The following is a 22,522-nucleotide window of genomic DNA, read 5'->3' on the forward strand; positions in this document are numbered from 1 at the left end:
TAAAGTGATCCTCCACCTCGGCCTCCCAAAGTGAGAGGCATGAGCCACCACACCTGGCCAGGCCACACTCTTAACCACTACATTCTAGGGCAACATGAGATAAAGCACAGCCTCTCAATGGTTTCGAGGCAAACACTAACAGTCTGAAGAAAGCTGTGAATAACTGCCTAAAGCTACACAAAAATCTTGTTTATAATTTCATTCCCATCCACAAACTCTTGGTTATAAATTCCTAATATAGGGATTAAAAATAAGCTAGACTACAAGTAGACTAGGAATCGGAAAATATAACTCCCATCCCATCTCCACCAATAACTAATGGTAAGATTTCAGGAAAGTGATTTTGTTTCTCTGGATTTTATTTTATTCAGTGGCAAACTTACAGATCCTAAAAGCAAAAGTGTAGGTTTTTTTCCTGGTATAACATGTTCCCAACTAGCTGTAGTTAACAATAATTAAAACTCAAGATTATGACTCAGATGCAACATTTCTAAGCAAATCACTATGGACTGTTAAAGTTCATCTTCAATCATAAACATTATTATGCAATACTCATCAATTCCATCAAAAAAAAAAAAAAAACCAGCAACGACTAACAAACTTACTGAAATTCAGTGGGTGAGACTCAGAAAAGAAATGCTAGTAATGATGGTACAGAATGTTTACATAAACAAAATCTACAAACTCTTTTGAAAGAAAAAAGGATATTACTGTAGAGCAAATGTTATTTTAAGTTAAACTATTCAGCTAGACTGTATACCTGAGAACATTCATTTATGCATCACTGCATTTAACATGTTCATTGACTACTGCACACAATGCTTGAAACATTCTAATCCATAAAAATTTTTAGAAGGACTAAGTTTAGATAGGCACAGAAGTTATGAGACTTTTTATTTTCATTGGTTTATTCAAGGGAAAAAAAGATAATTATTAGCCAAGACTAGTTAGTTAAAAATAGCACTGAGGAACAGGAATTTGCAAATCTTTACTATAAACTTGATTATATTAAGATCTGTGTTCCTAAAGTTTTATTCCCTATAGTCTCAACATATGTATTGTTCAGAAATCGGTCTAATACACGTAATTATAGAAAAGGAAGAGATAGCAAGTGGCTTAAAGGTAACCCCTATCATGATGACTTTTCTTTCCCCCCCGAGACAGAGTCTCGCACTACTGCCCAGGCTGGAGTGCAATGGCACAATCTCGGCTCACTGCAACCTCTACCTCCTGGGTTCAAGCAATTCTCCTGCCTCAGCCTCCCAAGTAGCTGGGATTACCAGCACCCACCAGCACGCCCAGCTAATTTATTGTATTTTTAGTGGAGACGGGGTTTCACTATGTTGGCCAGGCTGGTCTCAAACTCCTGACCTCGTTATCTACCCGCCTGGGCCTCCCAAAGTGCTGGGATTACAGGCCTGACTTTCTTTTTAAGGATTAAGATTGTCACAAGCTTCTAGCTATACCATAAATATTTGTTAATCTCTCAAAATAGCTCCTTTTCAGAATTTCTGTCACTCTCATATCCCTAAATAAGGAGGGGTCAAAGAAAGAAACTGGTATTTATGACCATGTTTGAAAAACAGACTCATGATTGACCTCGTGAGTAAAGATCTAATAAATACTGACAAACTGTCATTTAGTAAGTAATGGTATCCAACCCAACACCCTAAAAAGAAAATGTGACAATAAAAATGGCAATTTATAATGCAACTCACAAAAATTAGTCTTCAAAATACCTAAAGATACATACCTCTGTGTCCAGGAATTGATATAAGCAAATATTTTGAGAGTATGTTCCTTTCTGAGCTGCAGTCCATCACCACCTTCTATATCTGATACTGAAATAAAGTAAAAAAAAAGATTTTGATCACGAATAACACTAAACCAATATTAAAGCCAATAGTTCAAAATAAAGCCAAGAGTTACAAATGCAAACATTTTAGATAATTATTATTTTGCTTCCAAAGAAAATAAGTCTACTTTTAATTAATAACTCATATGAGCTTAAGAACAGATTTTTGACAGATGTAAGGGGTGGGGGGTGGCGAGACTTTGCCAATGATTCTGGGATTATCTCTCATCTCTAAAACGACCCTTCTGTTCTATGCTTTTGCGATGCTGAGCCTGGAACCATGCAAGCTACAATTTTCATTTCCAGCTGGCTTCCTGTTAAGATCTGGTTCCTTCAGTACCTATAGGGTACTTGAAGGAGAAGGCAGAAGGAGAGACCAAGGACTTGTCAGCTTGCTATATCTGAAAGCAGTAGCACTGATTCCACCCTCCAGTTTAGTATTCCAAGAACCAGTCTCATGTACCAGCAGTAGCCACAGAGCATACCTTCCTTCACACGGCCTTCCTCTTTTGATATGAGGAAGCTTGAAAACATTCAGTTCTCATTAAAAGACCATTTCCCAAAATATTAAATATTGAACATAACCATTCTCATAATTCCATCATTTTCTTTTTTTTTTTTTTTTTTTTTTTTGAGACGGAGTTTTGCTCGTTACCCAGGCTGGAGTGCAATGGCGTGATCTCGGCTCACCGCAACCTCCTGGGTTCAAGCAATTCTCCTGCCTCAACCTCCCGAGTAGCTGGGACTACAGGCGTGCACCATCATGCCCAGCTAATTTTTGTATTTTTTAGTAGAGACGGAGTTTCACCTTGATGACCAGGATGGTCTCGATCTCTTGACCTCGTGATCCACCCACCTCAGCCTCCCAAAGTGCTGGGATTATACGCGTGAGCCACCACGCCCGGCCAATTCCATCATTTTCATGTCTTTCATATTCTTCAGCTTGTCCACACAGCTAAGGGTCTTTAAAGCCAGTAAACCAATTATTATGTATGTACAAGAAAATATTTGTGAGCCTTATCAGCTTTTTTACTGTTTCTTTATATATTACTAGTGTCTTCTCTTTAATCACAAAAAAATCTTGCCTAGATTACTATACCACATCAATGTGAGGAGGGGAAATCCCCTATGAAGCAGTAAGATGTTCCACTATATCAATATCTTTCCTCTATCAAATATATATGAGGTTTACATTTAACATGCACACATGCATGCGCACATGTACACACACACACACACATATCTTCTACTTAATCAGATTATATACACAGTGTTGAGACTCACAGCACACTTCCTCAATTCAGCTCCAGAAATGCCAGTAAGCTGAACTAGGAGGTTGGAAGATTCCTCTCTTGGTAATACTGATTAACCAAGAAGGGGTTAAAAAAATTAGCTTGGGCCGGGCGCGGTGGCTCACGCCTATAATCCCAGCACTTTGGGAGGCCGAGGCGGGTGGATCACGTGGTGAAGAGATCGAGACCATCCTGGTCAACAAGGTGAAACCCCATCTCTACTAAAAATACAATAATTAGCTGGGCATGGTGGCACACGCCTGTAGTCCCAGCTACTCGGGAGGCTGAGGCAGGAGAATTGCTTGAACCCAGGAGGCGGAGGTTGCGGTGAGCAGAGATCGCGCCATTGCACTCCAGTCTGGGTGACAACAGCAAAACTCTGTCTCAAAAAAAAAAAAAAAAAAAATTAGCTTGGCCAAGGAGAGGAGGAAAAGGCGTAAAGGCCAAAACATATGTTAAACAGTCACAAGGTAATAACACCTACACGTAAGACCAGGCTTTTGGGACCCAGATCACATCTGAGGCCCTGGAAGCCGAAGACCCTACTGACCATCAGGGAGGAGACTCGGGCAACAAAGCCTAGCAACCAGGACAGAATAAGATATAGTGGGGGCCTAAGATGAAGCAACCACTAAAAACATCCTCTTGCATTGTATGATTTCAGCAAGGTGAAGAAGGGATCACAATACACAATGTCAGTTTTCCTTCCCCAATCACAACAGTGGCTAAAAACACAGGGAACAGAGTGGCTACAACCATCATATCCTTCTCTAACAAAAAACACATAGGGCACACATTCTGAAAAAAGTTTGTGTGGTCAGAAAACCATCTTCACCAGAGGCCCGCCTGGCAGCCTAACTGCTAACCAACACAAACTTTGCAACTCATTCCATCCAACCCAGAACCAGAAAGGCAAGGGAAGGACATCTCATCAGAGTAGAGTTCTCAAAACACACAGTTATCATGATACTCAATGGTGAAAGCCTGAAAGTATTTCCTTTAAGATCAGGAACAAGACAAGGTGGCCACTTTCACAGCTTCTATTCAACACACCACTGGAAGTTCTAGTCAGAATTCTAGTCAGAGCAATTCAACGAGGGAAAAAATGGAAAGAAGTAAAGTTACCTCTGTCTGTAGATAACATGAACCAACAGAAAACCCTAAGGATTACACAAAAAGAATTGTCAGAACTAATAGCCTGTAATCCCAGCACTTTGGGAGGCCAAACTGGGCAGATAGCTTGAGCTCAGGAGGTTAAGACCAGCCTGAGCAACATGGCAAAACCCCATCTCTACCAAAAATATAAACAATTAGCCAGGCACGGTGGTACACACTTCTGGTTCCAGCTATTCTGGAGGCTGAGGCAGAAGGATCACTTGAACTGGAAAGGTTAAGAATTAAGTGAGCTAAAAAAATGAGTGGCTCCCATTAAACTAATGTTTGGATTTCAGCACTCTAGCCTGGGTTACAGAGTGAGACTCCCTCTCAAAAACAAACAAACAAACAACTAATAAATGAATTCAACAAAGTTACAGGGTACAATTCAACTGGTATGAGGTCTTCAAAGTAGCCAAACTCATAAAAACAAAAGAGAAGGGTGGTTGCCCAGAAATGGGTTTCAGTTTTGTCAAATGAAAAAATTCTAGAGATTTGTTGCACAAGAATGTGACCATTCCTAACATTACTCAACTATATATAAATAAAAATTATTAAGAAAAGAAATTTTTGGCTCATGCCTGTAATCCCAACACTTTGGGAAGCCAAGGCAAGAGGATCACTTGAGTCGAATAGTTCAATACCAGCCTGGGCAACATGGAGAGACCCCCGTCTCTATTTTAAAAACAAAGCCAGGTGCAGTGGCTCATGCCTGCAATCCCAGCACTTAGGGAGGCTGAGGCAGGTGGATCACGAGGTCAGGCGTTCAAGACCATCCTGGCCAACATGGTGAAACCCCGTCTCTACTAAAAATACAAAACTTAGCCAGGGGTGGTAGAGCTTGCCTGTAACCCCAGCTACTCGGGAGGCTGATGCAGGAGAATTGCTTAGACCTGGAAGGCGGAGGTTGCAGTGAGCCGAAATTGCGCCACAACACTCCAGCCTGGGAGACAAAGCAAAACTCCATTTCAAAAAAAAAAAAGAAAAAAAGTAAATTTTATGTTATGTATTTTTTAGCACAATTAATGTGAGAGATGGGAAAGTTCTTCAAAGTTTATATCTTAGACTACATTATAAGGACTTACAAATCTCTCCCTCTGTGGTCATTATCCACTATTAGCATAAATATATACCCATGTATATATATTCTCTAAATCAGCTACATCTTAAATCAGCTACCTTGACTCACTCCAGCATGTCCGAACAGAACTGGACAAGCTCCAAACCCTGGTGCATGCCATTCCTTATTTGGAAACCCTCCTGACCTTCTCCTGACTAGCTTCCTCTTCTTCCTTGTCTTCTTCCCCCCTCTATCTATTCAGGAAATTTCAAAGATTTTAGCCAATCGGGTCAAGCATAGAATGTGAGGTCCCATGCCAGCCAATGGAAACTGGACACAGCAGTAGGGCGATTGCGTCAGGTTATTAAAGTTATAAATGTTCCTGTCTCCTTGTTCAGGTGTGCTCTCATGGCAAGACTGCCAAGGAGTTGCACCCTTTCTGCAGAAAGTAAACTAGCCTTGCTGAGTGATCATTGTCTGGGTATGGATTTTTCCCCATTATAAACCAGTTTCCAACAAATTTGGGGGCTTATCCGAGATTCCATTTCCCCTCTGGGGTAATCCTTGGTCCTCTGTTTTGGGAAGGTGCCCCACCACCCTATTGCTGTGGCCCCAGGGGAAAGAGCCAGGACTTACCCTGTACGAGGAATACATTTGAATTCTCAGCAATGCAGGGCAAAGAGATTCCAAACTGCAGTAACCCGGGGCCTTGATCAGGCAACCTCATGCACAAGCCAAGGTAGGAAACGTTGCAAAGGGGTGAAAAAGTACTTCTTTGGTGGTCAACTTCTGAAGAGTTGAATGTGTGTGTGAATGCAGTGTTGTCTGTGTGAATGGTGACAAGTCTTAATGCTGGATGGAGTGAGTGTGTCCTCTCTGAGGTTCTGTGGCTACCTCATATGGCTTAGGACAGATCCTGCCATGGGAATTACACCTGCACGCTGACACTAAGAGAGTTCCAAATCTCCTTTGGGGGAATGGTCAAGAGGGGACTGTACAAATGAGAAGAGTGTAGGGGACCCTCAGAAGGGGGAAGAAACGAAACAGGTCAACCTCCCAGGGCAGGGCAGGCAAGAAATTCCTAGCTTGAGGGGTTGAGCCTTACCGTAAAAACATAATAGGCGAAAGATTCCCAGCTTGGGGGGTTGAGTCTTCCATAACAAATGATAACGTATCACTGTTTTATTTGGACTAAAGAACTGATCCTCAAGTCCGCAGTTGTATGGCCAAAATTTGGGTTGGATGAGGATTAGTTCTGTGAACTCTTAATAATGTATGTAAACAACAAAAGCCCTTTCTCACAAGAAATAAGACAATGCTCTCTGTTGGCAGCAGGGGCCAGTTCTCTATCCATTAAGAGAAGGAGGAAAACAATCAGAGTAGAATAAAGTCAGGTGCAGTCTCACTTAAAAAAGGATGAAGCTTTTACCCATGAGCAATCCATATGTAAATGGAACCCTTTAGACCATCTTCCCTCATTTCCTGCTCCCGCCATCCCCTCTCCCACCTCAACACACCCAGCACACCTCTTCCTCCCGAGCCATGGCTGCCACTCCAGAATCCAACCCAAATTCCCTACTCCCCCACCCCCACCCCTGGTATAACCCATGCTCTTGGGAGCTAGCAACTCAAAGGCCTGAACATTGCCAGTCCGAGTCTTCTTCCTTGAAGAAAGGGCTCTGGTGGGAGACTGAGCAATGAGAAAGAGATATTCAAATGTTTCCCTTCCCCTCTTCCTCCAAAGAATCAGCTTCAAAGCTTTTTTCTCCTCTAAAGGAGATGCCTCAAGGAGGAGGCACTGTTAGTTTTGTGAATGCTCCCTTAACTGCTTCTAAGGTCCAGAGTCTCAAGAGAGAACTTAAGCCATTATTAGATGACCCTGATGGGGTAGCAGAACAAACTGATCAGTTTTTAGTTCCCCAGTTATATACTTAGAGTTAACGTTGATTCTAAGTGTTCTCTTTTCAGGGGAAGAAATGGTAGAGGTGAAAAGCCAGAAGGGGAGAGAGAGAGAGTCAAAGAGAGAGAAAGACAGAGGCAGAGAGAGCGACAAAGAGGCAAAGAGAGGAGAGACAAAGGAGAGAGATTAGGAAGAAGAGAAATATTAAGAAAGTTACAGATTTAAAAATGCTCCTTTAGTAAAGAAAGTTATAAAACAAAGTCAGAAATATCTTACCAATAAGTGCAGAGTAGTTAAAAAAAAAACACACAGAAAGTTAAGACTGTAATAGTTGTAAAAAATGTTATAAAAAGGAATTTATGCAACAAATGTTGTATAAGTTTTGTTTTAAAAGTTTAAGCAATTTTTTTTTTTTGAGATGGGGTCTTGCTCTGTCGCCAGGCTGGAGTGCATTGGCGCCATCTCAGCTCACTGCAACCTCCGCCTCCTGGGTTCAAGCAATTCTTCTGCCTCAGCCTCCTGAGTAGCTGGGACCACAGGCGCGTGCCACCATGCCCAGCTAATTTTTGTATTTTTAGTAGAGACAGGGTTTCACCATGTTGGCCAGGATGGTCTTGATCTCTTGACCTCGTGATCCGCCCACCTCGGCCTCCCAAAGTGCTGGGATTACAGGCGTGAGTTTAAGCAACTTTGAAATGTTAACTGTATAGGAAATTCTGTGTGTAAACGTAATAGCTAAAGTTAAAGAGGTATTATCCAGTTTTTCTGTAAACTGGACATTAAAATAAAAGCACAACAGGTTTTGTTTTTTGTTTTGTTTTGGAGACGGAGTCTCTGTCTCGCAGTCTGGCATGCAATGGCAAGATCTTGGCTCACTGCAACCTCCACCTCCCAGGTTCAAGCAATTCTCTTGCCTCAGCCTCCTGCGTAGCTGGGATTACAGGTGCACCACTACGGCCATCTAATTTTTAAATTTTAGTAGAGATGGGGTTTCACCATGTTGGCCAGGCTCGTCTTGAACTCCTGACCTCGTGATCCGCCCTCCTTGGCCTCCCTAAGTGCTGAGATTACAGGTATAAGCCACCACGCCTAGCCAACAGGTTTTTCTTGAAGCACTAACCTGCTCTTTAACAAAGATTACAGAAGGTCTCTTAGCACAGGCACCACTCCTAGAATTTCCAGTACACCAGCACTAGCCTGGAGACCACCCTACCTCATGCTGCTAACCACCGAGACTGCCGTTCTTACAGCAGAAAAGAGATGGACACTTCACACCCAAGTCAAAGTGCCATCACCGTTAGAATCATGGGGTATTGTTCCGGGATCAGACCCTACACCAAGTTAAAGCTAAGAGCTTAGTGTACCTTTTCTTTTTCTTTTCTTCCCTTTAACTACTCCCCATCTTGTTATTAATGATTAATGGTTTTAGATCTGTGTCACCTCAAGCTGTTGCTTTTGATGTCTGTTTAGTTATGCCTTGTAGAGATCTGCATAACCAAGGACAGCCTGCTGCTTTGGAAGGAAGTCTCTGTCCTTCTTAGACTTCCTCAGATTAGGAAGACAATGAGTTCCTCTAAGGATATTAGTAAACCAAGGAATAGTACCTGTTAATTGGCAGGAATCAGACTCCTATCCCTCTAAAACAGAATCTCTATGTTCTGCTTAGTCTAATGTCATATGGAACACTAAAGGTTTAAGACATACTGCTTCCACAGGTCTTTGTTAGTCCTTAAAATTATATATCCATTTCACCAAAGGAATTACTCTTTCTAGTTGTCAATATAACCAATGTAATCCAATGCAGCTTACTACTGTTATTGCAACATCTGAAAACTCTTCCCTTTCATTAAGTCGTATTTATGGTATAGGAGCCGATGTTTCAGAAAAGGATCTTAAAGAAATTTTTGAAATGCACTTTATTGCTCCTTCAACCTCTTTATCAATCACTCCTCCCAGACACAACGACGAAACCAAAGTCTCAACAGTAGAAGTAGAGGACCTAAGGCAAACCACAGCCATTGAAACAGAATATAAGGATGCAAATGCCTGGTTAGAGTGGATTAAATATTCCGTCTGCACCTTAAATAAAAGCGACTGTTATGCTTGTGCGCACCATAGGTCAGAGGCCCAGGTTATCCCCTTTCCACTTGGATGATCCTCAAATCAAGTGGACTTGGAATGCACAGTAGCTCTTTCTCAGGATTCCAACGCCTGGAATAACAAATAGTGCCAAGTTCTTTCTCTGCTATTTCCTGAGGTTCAACATCCTGCGGGGTCAGCCCCCAAGGGCCATACGCCGTCCATCTCCTTAGGTGAAGTTCGCCTGTGTCTCTCACAACAGGAGGAAAACTTAGCGTTCCTTGGAAACTTAACAGGATGCAGTGAAGTCAGGCACTTCCAAGAGCTGGCTCATCAGTCCGCCCTTACCCCCGAGCAGACGTATAGTGTTATTGCGGGGGACCCCCTTACTGGACACTTTGCCAAATAACTGGAGTGGTACTTGCACTGTATTCCAATTGGCCATCCCTTTTACCCTGGTATTTCATCAACCAAAGATAAAGGAAACCCACCAATGACATACAAGAGGAGTCCCATATGGGTCCTTTGATTCTCATGTGTACTTAGATGCAATTAGGATCCGAAGAGGAGTTCCAAATGAATTTAAAGTCAGAGATCAGATAGCTGCTGGATTTGAATCAACACTATTCTGGGGGGTGACAATAAATAAAAATGTAGACTGGATAAGTTATATTTATTATAATCAATAACGATGTTAACTATACCAAGGATGCTGTTAAGGGAATCGCAGAACAGTTAAAAGTCTAATACCCAAATGGTATGAGAAAACAAGATTGCTCTTGACATGTTAGCTGAAAAGGGTGGCATCCGCATAAAGATTGAGCTGTGTACTTTCATTCCCAGTAACATAGCTGCAGATGGAAGTATCAGCAGAGCCTTACAGGGACTCAGGGACCTATCTAATGAACTAGCCAAAAATTCAGGAATAAATAACCGCATTTCAAACTGGCTACAGAACTGGTTCAGCAAATGGAAGAGTACTTTGGCATCAGTCCTCACTTCCCTGGTAGTGGTATTAGGTATACTTCTTCTTGTAGGATGTTGTGTTATACCCTGTGTTCAAGGACTTGTGTAAAGGCTCATTGATACTACTCTCACTAACCTATCTCCAACTCCTCCTCCACCCTATCCAGAGAAATTACTTCTGCTGGAAGACCAAGCCTAACAACAAAGCAAGGACCTATTAGAGAAGTCTGAAGAATAATTATGAAATAAAAAGAAGAGGGAATTGTGAGAGATGGGAAAGTTCTTCTTCAAAGTTTATATCTTAGACTACATTATAAGGAGTTACAATCTCTTCCTCTATGGCCATTATCTGCTATTAGCATAAACATATACCCACATATATGTATTTTCTAAATCAGCTATGTATTAAATCAGCTATCTTGACTTGCTCCGGCATGTCTGAACAGAACCGGGCAAGCTCCAAACCCTGGTGCATGCCGTTCCTTATTTGGAAACCCACCTGACCTTCTCCTGACTAGCTTCCTCTTCTTCCTTGTCTTGTTTCCCCCTTGTCTTGTTTTTCCCTTATCTATTCAGGAAATTTCCAAGTTTTTAGCCAATCAGATCAAGCATACATGCCCTTGTGATCCGCCCACCTCACCCTCCCAAAATGCTGAGGTTACAGGCTGGTCTTGAACTCCTGACCTCATGATCTGCTGGCCTCAGCCTCCCACAGTGCTGGCATTACAGGTGCGCGGCCACCACTGATTTTTTTATTGGACTGAAAACAGGTGGGAGGCAGAACAAGAACAGAAAGCTCCACTGATCATGCCCATGCCCATGCCCCCACCAATAACACCAAATTAAGATCTACATAGAAAAAAAACCTTTATAAGAAAAAAAAAAATCAAGTGAGCACTGATAGTACCGGGTTTTAACTGCGTATCACTGAAAGAGACACTGAAGACAGAGAAACAACAGTCCTCAATCAACAAATATACACACTTCCTGTTCTCCCACCCAGCAGCAAAGGCCTGGTGCCTAGAGCCGCTGGGTGCTGGGGGAGGGAGAACACAGCAATTGTAAAGCAATGACCTCAGTGCTGTCCTGTTAGAGCAGAAAGGAAAACCAGACCAAACTGAGCTGACACCCACCCAGAAAGGGAACACTTAGAAAACTAGCGCTAACTGGAGGGCAATTGCTGATCCCAGTGGTCCCAACTTGAGTTCCCATAAGCCTCGCCGCAGGGCGCTAAAGTACTCCATGTCTCCAAGTAAACTTGGAAAGGCAGTCTAAGCCATAAGGGCTACAACTCTTACCTAAGTCCTAGTAATGAACTGGGCCCCAAGACAGTAGAGGTGGCGGGGAGAGGGACAGAAGCAGACAATGCAACATACTGAGACACCAGGTTGGGCAGCCAATAGAGTGCTGGCATCACTCCTTACCCTAGACAGGCTGCACAACTCAGGGCTCAATAAAAGACCCCTTCCTTCTGTTTGAGGAGAGACGAAGGAAGAGTAGGGAGGATTTGTCTTTCATCTTGGATATCAGCTCAGCCACAGCAAGATAGCGCACCACTCAGAGTTGCAAAGTCCCTGTTCAGGGCCCTAGCTCAGACATTTCTACATACCTGGGCCAGAAGAAAGCCTGCTGCCTTGAAGGCAAGGACATGACAGCATTCATCACCTGCAAAGTGAAGAGCCCTTAGGCCCTAAATAACCAGCAGCTATATCCAAGTACTACAGTGAGGGCCTCGTGTGAGCCTCTGAGACTTGCTGGCTTCAGTGAAATTCAGCACCAAGAGTGGTGGCTATGGGGCAAAACTTCTACTTGAGAAAAGCAGAGGGAAAAAGTAAAGGGGACTTTGTCTTGCAGCTTAGGTGCCACCAGCATGATCATGGGTGGTGGGGGGAAGCCAGTGGATTTTTGAGTGTCCTCAATTCTAAGACCTTACTCTTAAATGGCATTTCTGGACCTGCCCTGGGCCACAGTGGGGCCCACTGCCCTGAAGTGTGAGTCCCAGGTGACAGAACATTCATGACAAGCTAACATCGGTGGTAGTCTGGTAGTACTCCTTGTGGCCTCGGGGTGGCAGTGGTTACAAGGTGAGGTTTTGGAAATGGGAGGGAAGAATGAGAAACACCTCATCTTGTGGTTTGAATGCCAGAAAAGACACAATACAAGAGTGTTACTCTAGTCTGCTGACTCCTAGACAACACCTCTGGACCTACCTGGGGCCTAGAGACCTTGCTGCACTGAAGGAAAGGACGTAGGTCTCACTGGCTTTGCCAACTGCTGATTGCACAGTACCAGGGTCTTGAGCAAACATGGGAGGTAGCCAGAGAGCAGTCACAGCAGGCCTTGGATGGGACCACGCATGGTCTTAATTTCAGGACTGACCCTGAAATTATAGTCAGTCATAGTGGTGGTGGTCACAGAGGTGCTTGTGTCACTCACTCCAACCCTAGGTTTAGGTGGCTCACAACAGAGACTCTGTGTGTTTGGAACAAAGTAAGGAAAGAGAAGAAAGAGAACAAGAGTCTCTGCCTGATAATCCACAGAATTACCCAGATTTTGTTCAAGACCATCAGGGTGGTACCTCTAGGAGTCTGCAAAAGCCACAGAGTTACTGGGCTTGGGGTTCCCCCTAAAGCAGATACACCTTAGATCACAATACCTAAGTTCTTTCAAATATCTAGAAAGCATTCCCAGGAAGGACAGCTACAAATAAGGCCAGACAGTGAAGACTACAATAAATACGTAACTCTTAAATGCCCAGACACTCAAGAACATCTACTAGCATCAACACCACCCAGGAACACATGACCTCACCAAATGAACTAAATAAGGCATCAGGGACCAATCCTGGAGAAACAGAAATGTGATCTTTCAGACAGGGAATGCAAAATAGCTGTGCTGAGAAAACTCAAAGAAATTCAAAATAACAGAGAAAGAAAACAGAATTCTATCAGATAACTTTAACAAAGATTAGAACATGTAAAAAGCAGAAATTCTGGAGCTGAAAAATGCAATTGGCATACTGAAGAATGTATCAGTCTTCTGCAGCAGAACTGATCACAGAGGAAAAAAATGAGCTCAAACACAGGCTATTTGAAAATACACAGGTCACAGAAGACAAAAGAAAAAGGAATTTTTAAAAACAAAGCATGCCTACAGAATCTAAAAAATAGCCTCAAAAGGGCAAATCTAAAGAGTTATTGGTGGCAGGGTGTGGTGGTTCACGTCTGTAACCCCAGCACTTTGGGAGGCAGGCAGGTGGATGATCTGAGGTCAGGAATTCGAGACCAGCTTGGCCAACATGGTGAAACTCCATCTCTACTTAAAATACATGAAACTAGCCAGATGTGGTGGCATACGCCTGTAATCCCAGCTACTTGGGAGCCTGAGGCAGGAGAATTGCTTGAACCCAGAAGGCAGAGGTAGTAGTTAGCTGAGATCGCACCACTGCACTCCAGCCTGGGTAAAAAGAGCAAAACTGTCTCAAAAACAACAACAACAAATCCCCCAAATCTTAAAGGAATAAAGGCAAAAACATTATTTTTGAGTACATGAGCTCCTAATGATTCTCAAAAACAAAAAAGTGATCACCTTTGCAAATATTAAATCATTCACTGAAAACTGGATAACAAAGGGAGAAATCAGCCATTTATCCTGCCTTTCATGTAAAAATAGTAAATCAAAGTAATCAAACTGGTCATTAAGGGAAGTTTCTCCTGATACAGACAGTCCACCTAATCAAAGAAAAAAGTGACAGGATTAGTTTTGTAGCTGTTAATGTAATAAAAGCCCTAGGCAATGGCTGCTTCCATTACAAAACAAGCATAAATATGACATTATATGGAACTCCAACCAACCCCAAGGAAGAACACAATACAACCTATAAAACGTCTTGCCAAGAAATGTAAACCAAATCTGATCTAGCCTCTAGATCCAGTAATAAAAGTATGGAAACAGAAAAGAATAAATAACTGCACAAGAATAAAATCTACAAAGTCGAGATGGGAAATCCTATGCACTAAATAAGCCATGGAATCAGCAGTTTCTGTAACAAAACAAAGAGGGAAACCTAGAAATTCAAACAGACTTAGGGAAAAAAATAAGCTATGCCAATTCAGGAGTTAACTCCTAGGAAGTGAGGCTTGAAAATAGAGAAAAGAATTATGTATTGAAACAAACAAACAAAAAAAGGAACAATAATAACCAACAGATATATCAATGGCTACAAACTAGAGGGCAGCCAGAATTCACAGAATTAGTCCAGACAGGTAGCCAACAAACAAAACACAAAAAGCAAAACAAAATAATAACTTTACTCACACTAAAAACAAACCAAATTACCATTAGAGTGGATTCAATTTAAAAAAAAAAAAAAAAAAAGGACATGCTTTGGAAGGCCAAGGTGGGAGGATCACTTAAGGCTAGGAGTTCTAGACCAGCCTGGGCAACAATACAAGACACTAACTCTACAAAGCCAATTTTAAAATTAGCTGGGTGTGGTAGCATGCGCCTGTAGTCCCAGCTATCCAGGAGGCTGAGGTGAATGGGCTTAAGCCCAGGCAGTCGAGGCTACACAGTGAGCTATGATGGTACCACATACGATAGGTGACAGAGCAAGACTCTACCTCAAAAAAAAAGTTATAGTATATATGCCAACATATGGAATTCTATTCAGCAATAAAAAGAAACCGACTGTTGATGCACCAATAAGCAACATGGATGACTTCTAACCATATACTAAGTAAAAAGAATACCAACCAGATGTAAGTAGTACATAAAGTTTATTTCCGACTGGACACAGTCCCTCATGCCTGTAATCTCAGCATTGGGAGGCCGAAGCAGGTGGATCACCTGAAGTCAGGTGTCGAGACCAGCCTGGCCAACATGGTGAAACTCCATCTCTACTAAAATTTTGTATTTGTAAAACTACAAAATTTAGCCAGTCATGCTGGCACATGCCTGTAATCCCAGCTACTCGGAAGGCTGAGGCAGGAGACTCACTTGAACGCAGGAGGCAGAGGTTGCAGTGAGCCGAGATCACACCACTGCTCTCACTCCAGTCTGGGCAACAGAGCAAGACTCCATCTCAAAAAATAATAAAATAAATAAATAAAACATAGGTGACACAAACATGTCAGTAGTTAACAACAATGCAGAATTGGTGGTTGGGTTAATTACAAACAGGCATGAAGAATAATTGAGTGATGGAAACGCTCAATTGTGGTGGTGCTTATTATGTGTATATACATTTGTCAAAATGAATAAAAACATACCCTTACAATAGATACAAGAGACTAACCTTATTGTATGTAAATTACATAGTAATTTAATAATTTAATTTTCAAAAATCAGCAGTTCTAATAGGTCTCATGTAACTCTTGATTCAAATTGTGAATGAAAAGTTAGAATTATTTCCTCAGAAGTATTTGGCAAAAAAAAAAAAAAAGAATTTTTTAAAATTAAGAATATCAGGGAAATTGAAGAAATGACTCTTTGGGAGACTAAGGCAAGAGATCAATTGAGACTAGGAGTTCAAGACCACCCTGGGCAACCCCTTCTCTACAAAAAACAAAATAATTACCTGGGCATGGTAGTGCAAGCCTGTAATTTGAGCTACTCTAAAGGCTGAGAAAAGAGGATCACTTGAGCCCAGGAGTTTGAGGCTCATAGTGAGCTATGATCGTGTGTCTCTGCACCAAAGCCTGGGTAACAAGACCCTTACTCTTTAAAAAAAGAAAAAATAATAACGAAATGAAAAGAAAAAATAAATTTACACTTAGTAGAATACTACCAACTAGACACTGGGAAGGATAAAGAAAAAATGTAAGGAGAGATTGGTTAATCAACAAAGAATTATACCTAGCCAGGAGGAATACATTCTAATATTCTATAGTTCTGCAGGATGACTAGAGTATTTTTTTGTTCTTTGGAATTTTATTAGGTTTTTTATTTGTTTAGAGAAGAGATTTAGCTCTGTCACTCAGGCAGGAGTGCAGTGGCACAATCACAGCTCACTGCAGCCTGGACCTCCCAGGCTCAAATAATCCCCTACTTCAGCTTCCCAAGTAGCTGAGACTACAGGTGTATGTCACCACACCCAACTAATTATTAAACTTACTGTAGAGACAGAGTCTTGCTGTACTGCTACGCTGGTCTCTAACTCCTGGCCTCAAGTGATCCTTCCACCTCAGCCACCCAAAGAACTGGGATTATAGACATGAGCCACTGATCCTGGCTTTAGGATTACTATAGTTAACAATTTATTTGATATTTTTATATAGCTAGCAGAGGCAGGGTACACAGTGGCTCACACCTATAATCCCAGCACTGTGGGAGGCCAAGGTGGATGGATTACCTGCAGTCAGGAGTTCGAGACCATCCTGGGCAACAAGGTGAAACCCCATTTCTACTAAAAATGCAAAAACTTAGCCAGGAGTTGTAGTGGGCGCCTGGAATCTCAGCTATTCAGGAGGCCGAGGCAAGAGAATCACTTGAACCTGGAAGGTGGAGGTTGCAGTGAGCTGAAATCATACCACTGCACTCCAGCCTGGACAACAAGAGCAAGAATCCATCTCAAAGAATAAATAAATAAATAATAAGTAAATAGCAGAGAGGATTTTGAATGTTCCCAACACAAAGAATGATAAATGCTTGAGATAATAATAGTTACCCCAACTTGATCATTATACATTATATATAGGTATTGAAATAGCATACTGTACCCTGAAACTATGTATAAGGATTACGTGTCAATTTAAAATAACAAAAAGTAGAACATGGCCAGGTGTAGTGGCTCCTGCCTGTAATCACAGCACTTTGGGAGGCAACCCAGGATTTGCTTGGGCCCAGGTGTTTGAGACTAGCCTGGGCAAGGTAACCAGACCACACCTTTTTTCAATTAAAAAAAAAAAAAATGTGGTGACAGTTTCCTGTAATCCTAACACTTTGAATGGCCAAGGTGGGCAGATTGCTTGAATTCAGGAGTTCAAGACCAGCCTGGACAACATGGCAAAACCCCATCTCTACAAAAAAAGACAAAAATTAGCTGGGCATAGTATCCTGTGCCTAGAGTCCTAGCTACTTGGGAAGCTGAGGCGGGCAGACAGCTTGAGCCCCAGGAGGTCAAGGCTGCAGTGACCCAAGATCATGCCACTGTGCTCCAGCCTGGGCGACAGATGAAAACCCTCTTATAAACACAAAACTGGGCACAGTGGTGTGTGCCTATAGTCTCAACTCTTCAGGAGGCTGAAGTGAGAGGATTGTTTGAGCTCAGGAGTTCTAGGCCAGTCTGAGCAACACGGCAAGACCCTATCTTTAAAATTAAAGTGTTAAATGGTTATTTTGATATACTTAAATATATTCAGATAATATGTAACACCTGGATTACTTCAAACTCATCCAGTGGATGGGAGAGAAAAAATGGATAAGGCACAGACAGGGGAAAAAAAAAAACCTACCCGTGAGTTGCTAAATGTTGACTGGGTGATGGGTACATAAGCGTTCACTGCCCATAAACTTTCCCACTTCTGCACATGATTCTAGATATTTAAATTTTAAATTAAATTTTAAATTTAAATTTTTCTGTAATGACCAGAGAACCAAAAAACAAGACCACATACCACACAGCCAGAAAAAAGGGTGAAAACAAGACAATGAAAGAGAAGATTAAAATATTAGTTACAATAGGTAATATATTCAAGATACTAGATGATAAGCTAAAGAATTCCAGCAAAGTTCTGAAGAATATTTTAAAAAAGAATCAGGGAGACTGACTAGAGATGCCTGGCATTCATCCTACACACAAGAAAATACAAAGGTAACAAATAGCTAAGATCTGACAAGAGTGTCAGAGAGACCACTTGAGTGCAGTTGGAAAACAGACACACACCTGTTGATGACAAAGTCTAGAAAGGCAGTATGGAAGTATCCAGCCTCTGCAGCCCCATTTCCTCTCTCCCAGATGGGATCTGCCCACAGTCAGCAGGGACTTACTGATGCAGGAAAAGAGGACAAATATCATCCCTCACCAGCACCCCCATTGCTACCACAAACACCTACAATCCTTACAAGAGAAGAATCCAGCCAGGTGCAATGGCTCACGCCTGTAATCCCAACACTTTGAGAGGCCAAGGCAGGCGGACCACTTGAGGTCATGAATTCAAGACCAGCCTGGCCAAAAAGGTAAAGCCCAGCCTCTACTAAAAATATAAAAATCAGCCACGTGTGGTGGTGGTGGGTCCCAGCTACTTGGGAGGCTGAGACAGGAGAATCACTTGAACCCGTGAGGCAGAGGCTACAGTGAGCCGAGATCATGCCACTATTACTCCAGCCTGGGCAATAGAGTAAGACTCCATCTCAAAAAACAAACCAACCAACCGAAAGAATCCCACAGTCCTTGCAAGCCCTGAGCCCAATTTAGAGAATAGCTGAAAATCCACACAGCTCCACTGCCCCAATTAGGAGCACAAGGAATGTGATCCCCACCTACCTCCTGTGAAACAAGCTGTGACAGTGCAACACCATCTTGAAACCACAGCCACCTCTGGAGTGCACCCTCCTCTGGGGGCCAGCAGCCACTGCACCTCTCCAGCACTTGAGCTCCATCTTCATTACACCAAGACCATACAGGTGAATGAATGCCACAACTCTAGCTGCAACTTTGGTCCCGCACAGCAGGGAAAACCAACTCCCATGACAAGACCACATTTCAAGCCAAAAGAACAGTCTGACAGTCCCACCCAGGATAAACCTGTCCATAAGCCAACCAAACCACTATAAGCTCTCTCCGAAGTAGGGGAGGTCTCCAAGCCAAAGAGCATGTGATACACCCTAAGGTTAGTGAAGCAGCCATGCACCCTTACTCAGTGCCTGAGAAAAAGGCTCCTAGCACCTCTGCCCCATGTACACATGCCTCTGGCCTGTCCACTGGCCCTACGCCCCCAATAAGGGCTTCTGAAACAGTCCCACAGATTGCCCTTGATGGGCATCCCCCCAGACAAACCAGGCAGTCAAGAACCCACATCCCAGTCCTAAGAAACAGCCCAATGGGCCACTCCTGGCAGATACACCTAGGCTGACTGAGCAGTTGTACACCCATGTCCCAGACCTGACAAACCACACCGTGGGCCACTCCTGGAAGGCACAACACCAAGCCAACTGAGCAATCATGTGCCTGTGCTCCTGGCCACAGTAATGGTCCTAAAGTCTCAACCCCAGCAAGCCAGAGCTCAAGTCTGCCAACTCACCATACGTATGCATGTGTCCCTGACCTGATAAACAGCCCAATAAACCAACCCCCCTGGCAAAGCTGCACCACAGTCAACACACTCTCTCTCATCCTAGGCTGCTGAGAAACTCAAATGTCATTAGAGATCACAGTTGAAGAAACTACATGGAGACTGCATTACTCTGTCCACATAGAACCAAGGCCAACACACCCTGCTGATTCATGATCCACTTATATAAGTCAGTCTTTCCCTATAAAACCTACTCCATAAAATTGGAAGGGGAGACGTTTCCAACGATGTGTAGAAACAATGTAGAGAAATCAACAGAGATAAAAACATGAAATGGTCAAAGGAAAACAATTCTCCAATAATAGACCACAATCATAAAGAAATATATAAAATGCCAGAAAAAGAACTCAAAATTACAATCTTAGGGAAATTCAGGACATACAAAGAAGTACAGGTAAAAATTTGAATAAAATAAGGAAAACAATTCATGATTTGAATGAGAGATTCAACAAAGAGGCCGGGCACAGTAGCTCTCAAACTTATAATCCCAGCACTTTGGGAGGCCAAGGCAGGAGGACTGCTTAAGGCCAGGAGTTCAAAACCAGCCTGGGCAATGAGGTAAGCCCTCGTCTCTACAAAAAAAACATAAAAATTAGCTGGGCATGGTGGCGCATGCTTATAATCCCAACTACTCAGGAGACTGAGGTGGGAGAATCACCTAAGTCCAGGAAGTCACGGCTGCAGTGAGCTTTAATTGTGCCACTGTACTCTATCTAGCCTGAGCAACAGAGTGAGACCTTGTCTCAAAAAAAAAAAAAAAAAAAAAAACTCTAAAAGCAGCAAAAGAAAGGCATCAGGTCACACATAAGAGTATCTCCATTAGACTAACAGATTTCTCAGCAGAATCCTTACAGGCAAGGACAGAATGAGATAACAGATTCAAAGTACTAAAAAAAAAAAAAAAAAAAAAAAAAAATCACTGCTAATCAAGAACATTATACCCAGCAAAACTGTCCTGCAGAAACACAGGAGAAAAACTTTCACAAACAAGGAAAAACTGAGGCAATACATCATCAGTAGATTGCCTGTAAGAAATGCTCAAGAATTTCACACCTGAAAGAGCAAGTAAGGAACAAAGGATATATGACATAACTAGAAATCAATAAAAGGGCAGGAATAAGTCCTCACCTGTCAATAATACCTTAAGCATAAATGATTTAAATTCCTCCATTTAAAAGCTATAGATTGGCCAGGCCCAGTGGCTCATGCCTGTAATCCCAGCATTTTGGGAGGCTGAGGTGGGCAGATCACTTGAAGTCAGGAGCTCGAGACCAGTCTGGCCAATACAGTGAAACCTGATATCTATTAAATACAAAAATTAGCTGGGCAGTGATACACAACTGTAATCCCAGCTACTTAGGAGGCTGATGCAGGAGAACTGTTTGAACCTGGGAGGAGGAGACTGCGGTAAGCCAATATCACCTCACTGCACTCAAGCTTGAGTGACACAGTGAGACTCCATCTCAAAAAATAAAAATAAATTAAAAAATAAAAGTTGGCTGGGAACGGTAGCTCCACATCTGTAATCCCAGCACTTTAGGAGGCTGAGGCGGGCGGATCACCTTAGGTCAGGAGTTCGAGACAAGCCTGACCAACATGGAGAAACCCCATCTCTACTAAAAATACAAAAAATAAGCTGGGTGTGGTGGCGGGTGCCTGTAATCCCAGCTACTTGGGAGTCTGAGGCAGCAGAATCACTTGAATCTGGGAGGCAGAGGTTGTGATAAGCCAAGATTGCACCACTGCACTCCAGCCTCGGCAACAAGAGCAAAACTCCATCTCAAATAAATACATGTTATAGACTGATTAAAAAAAAAAGAAAGAAAGAAAAACCTCAACAATATGCTGCCAACAAGATACTAACTTCATCTTTAAAGTCACACACAGAGCCTGGGCAACATGACATAACCCCGTCTCTACTAAAAATACAAAAAAATTGGTTGGGTGCAGTGGTGCATGCCTGTAATCTCAGCTACTTGGGAAGATGAGGTATGAGAATCGCTTGAACCTGAGAGGTAGTGGTTGCAGTGAGCCAAGACTGTGCCAACCTGTGCAACAGAGCAAAACTCAGTCCCAAAAAAACAAAGTCGCACAGAGACTAAAAGTGAAAGGACAGAAAAAGACACTGCATGCAAACAGAAACCAAAAGTGAGCTGGAATAGCTTTACATATATCAGACAATACAAACGTCAAGTCAAAAGTTGCAAAAGGAAACAAAGAAGGATACTACATAATAAAGGGATCAATTCAGTAAGGGGATATAACAATTGTAAATATATATGCAACCAACACCAGAGCACCTAGATATACAACATAAATATCAGATCTAATGGGAGAGATAGACACCAATATAATAATAGCTGGGGATTCAACAGCATATAGATCTAGACAGATCACCTAGACAGAATATAAACAAACAGTTTTCAACTGCACCATAGACCAAAAGAAACCAACAGATATTTGCAGAACATTTCACCTAACAGCAGCAGAATACACATTCCATAGCAGCACATAAAACATTCTCCAGAACTGACCATATTTTAGGACATAAAACAAGTCTCAACAAAATTTTTTAAATAATTGAAATCATGTCAAGTATCTTCTCAGACCACAATGGAATAAAAATAGTAATCAATACAAGAGAAACACTGAAAACTAAACAAATACATGGAAATTAAACAACATGCTCCTGAATGACCACTGGGTCAATGAAAAAATTAAGATGGAAATAAAATAATGTCTTGAAACAAATGAAAATGGAAACAACATGTCAAAGTCTGTGGGATACAGCAAAAGCAGTGCATTGTTTTTTTTGTTTGTCTGTCTGCCTTTTGGGTCCTCATCAGAAGGATATTATTAGCAGGGCACTGTTAAGAGAGAAGTTTATACCAACAAATGCCTATGCCAAGAAAATGGAAAGCC

At 42.2% G+C, this 22,522-nt stretch overlaps 1 protein-coding gene across 4 annotated transcripts in view; it reads right to left on the minus strand.

Moving 5' to 3' along the window:
* USP34 (ubiquitin specific peptidase 34) overlaps positions 1–22,522 on the minus strand; it is a 292,847-nt gene that overhangs the window by 234,847 nt on the left and 35,478 nt on the right. For all 4 annotated transcript variants that reach the window (XM_064364160.1, XM_064364157.1, XM_064364159.1 and 1 more), the window contains exon 2: positions 1,754–1,841. In XM_064364160.1, coding sequence (XP_064220230.1) covers positions 1,754–1,841 — 88 coding nt within the window. The remainder of the gene's footprint in view (positions 1–1,753; positions 1,842–22,522) is intronic.

The sequence above is a fragment of the Aotus nancymaae genome, unplaced genomic scaffold (assembly GCF_030222135.1).
Source record: "Aotus nancymaae isolate 86718 unplaced genomic scaffold, 86718_ANA_hifiasm-v0.15.2.pri h1tg000057l, whole genome shotgun sequence".
Lineage (NCBI taxonomy): Eukaryota > Metazoa > Chordata > Mammalia > Primates > Aotidae > Aotus > Aotus nancymaae.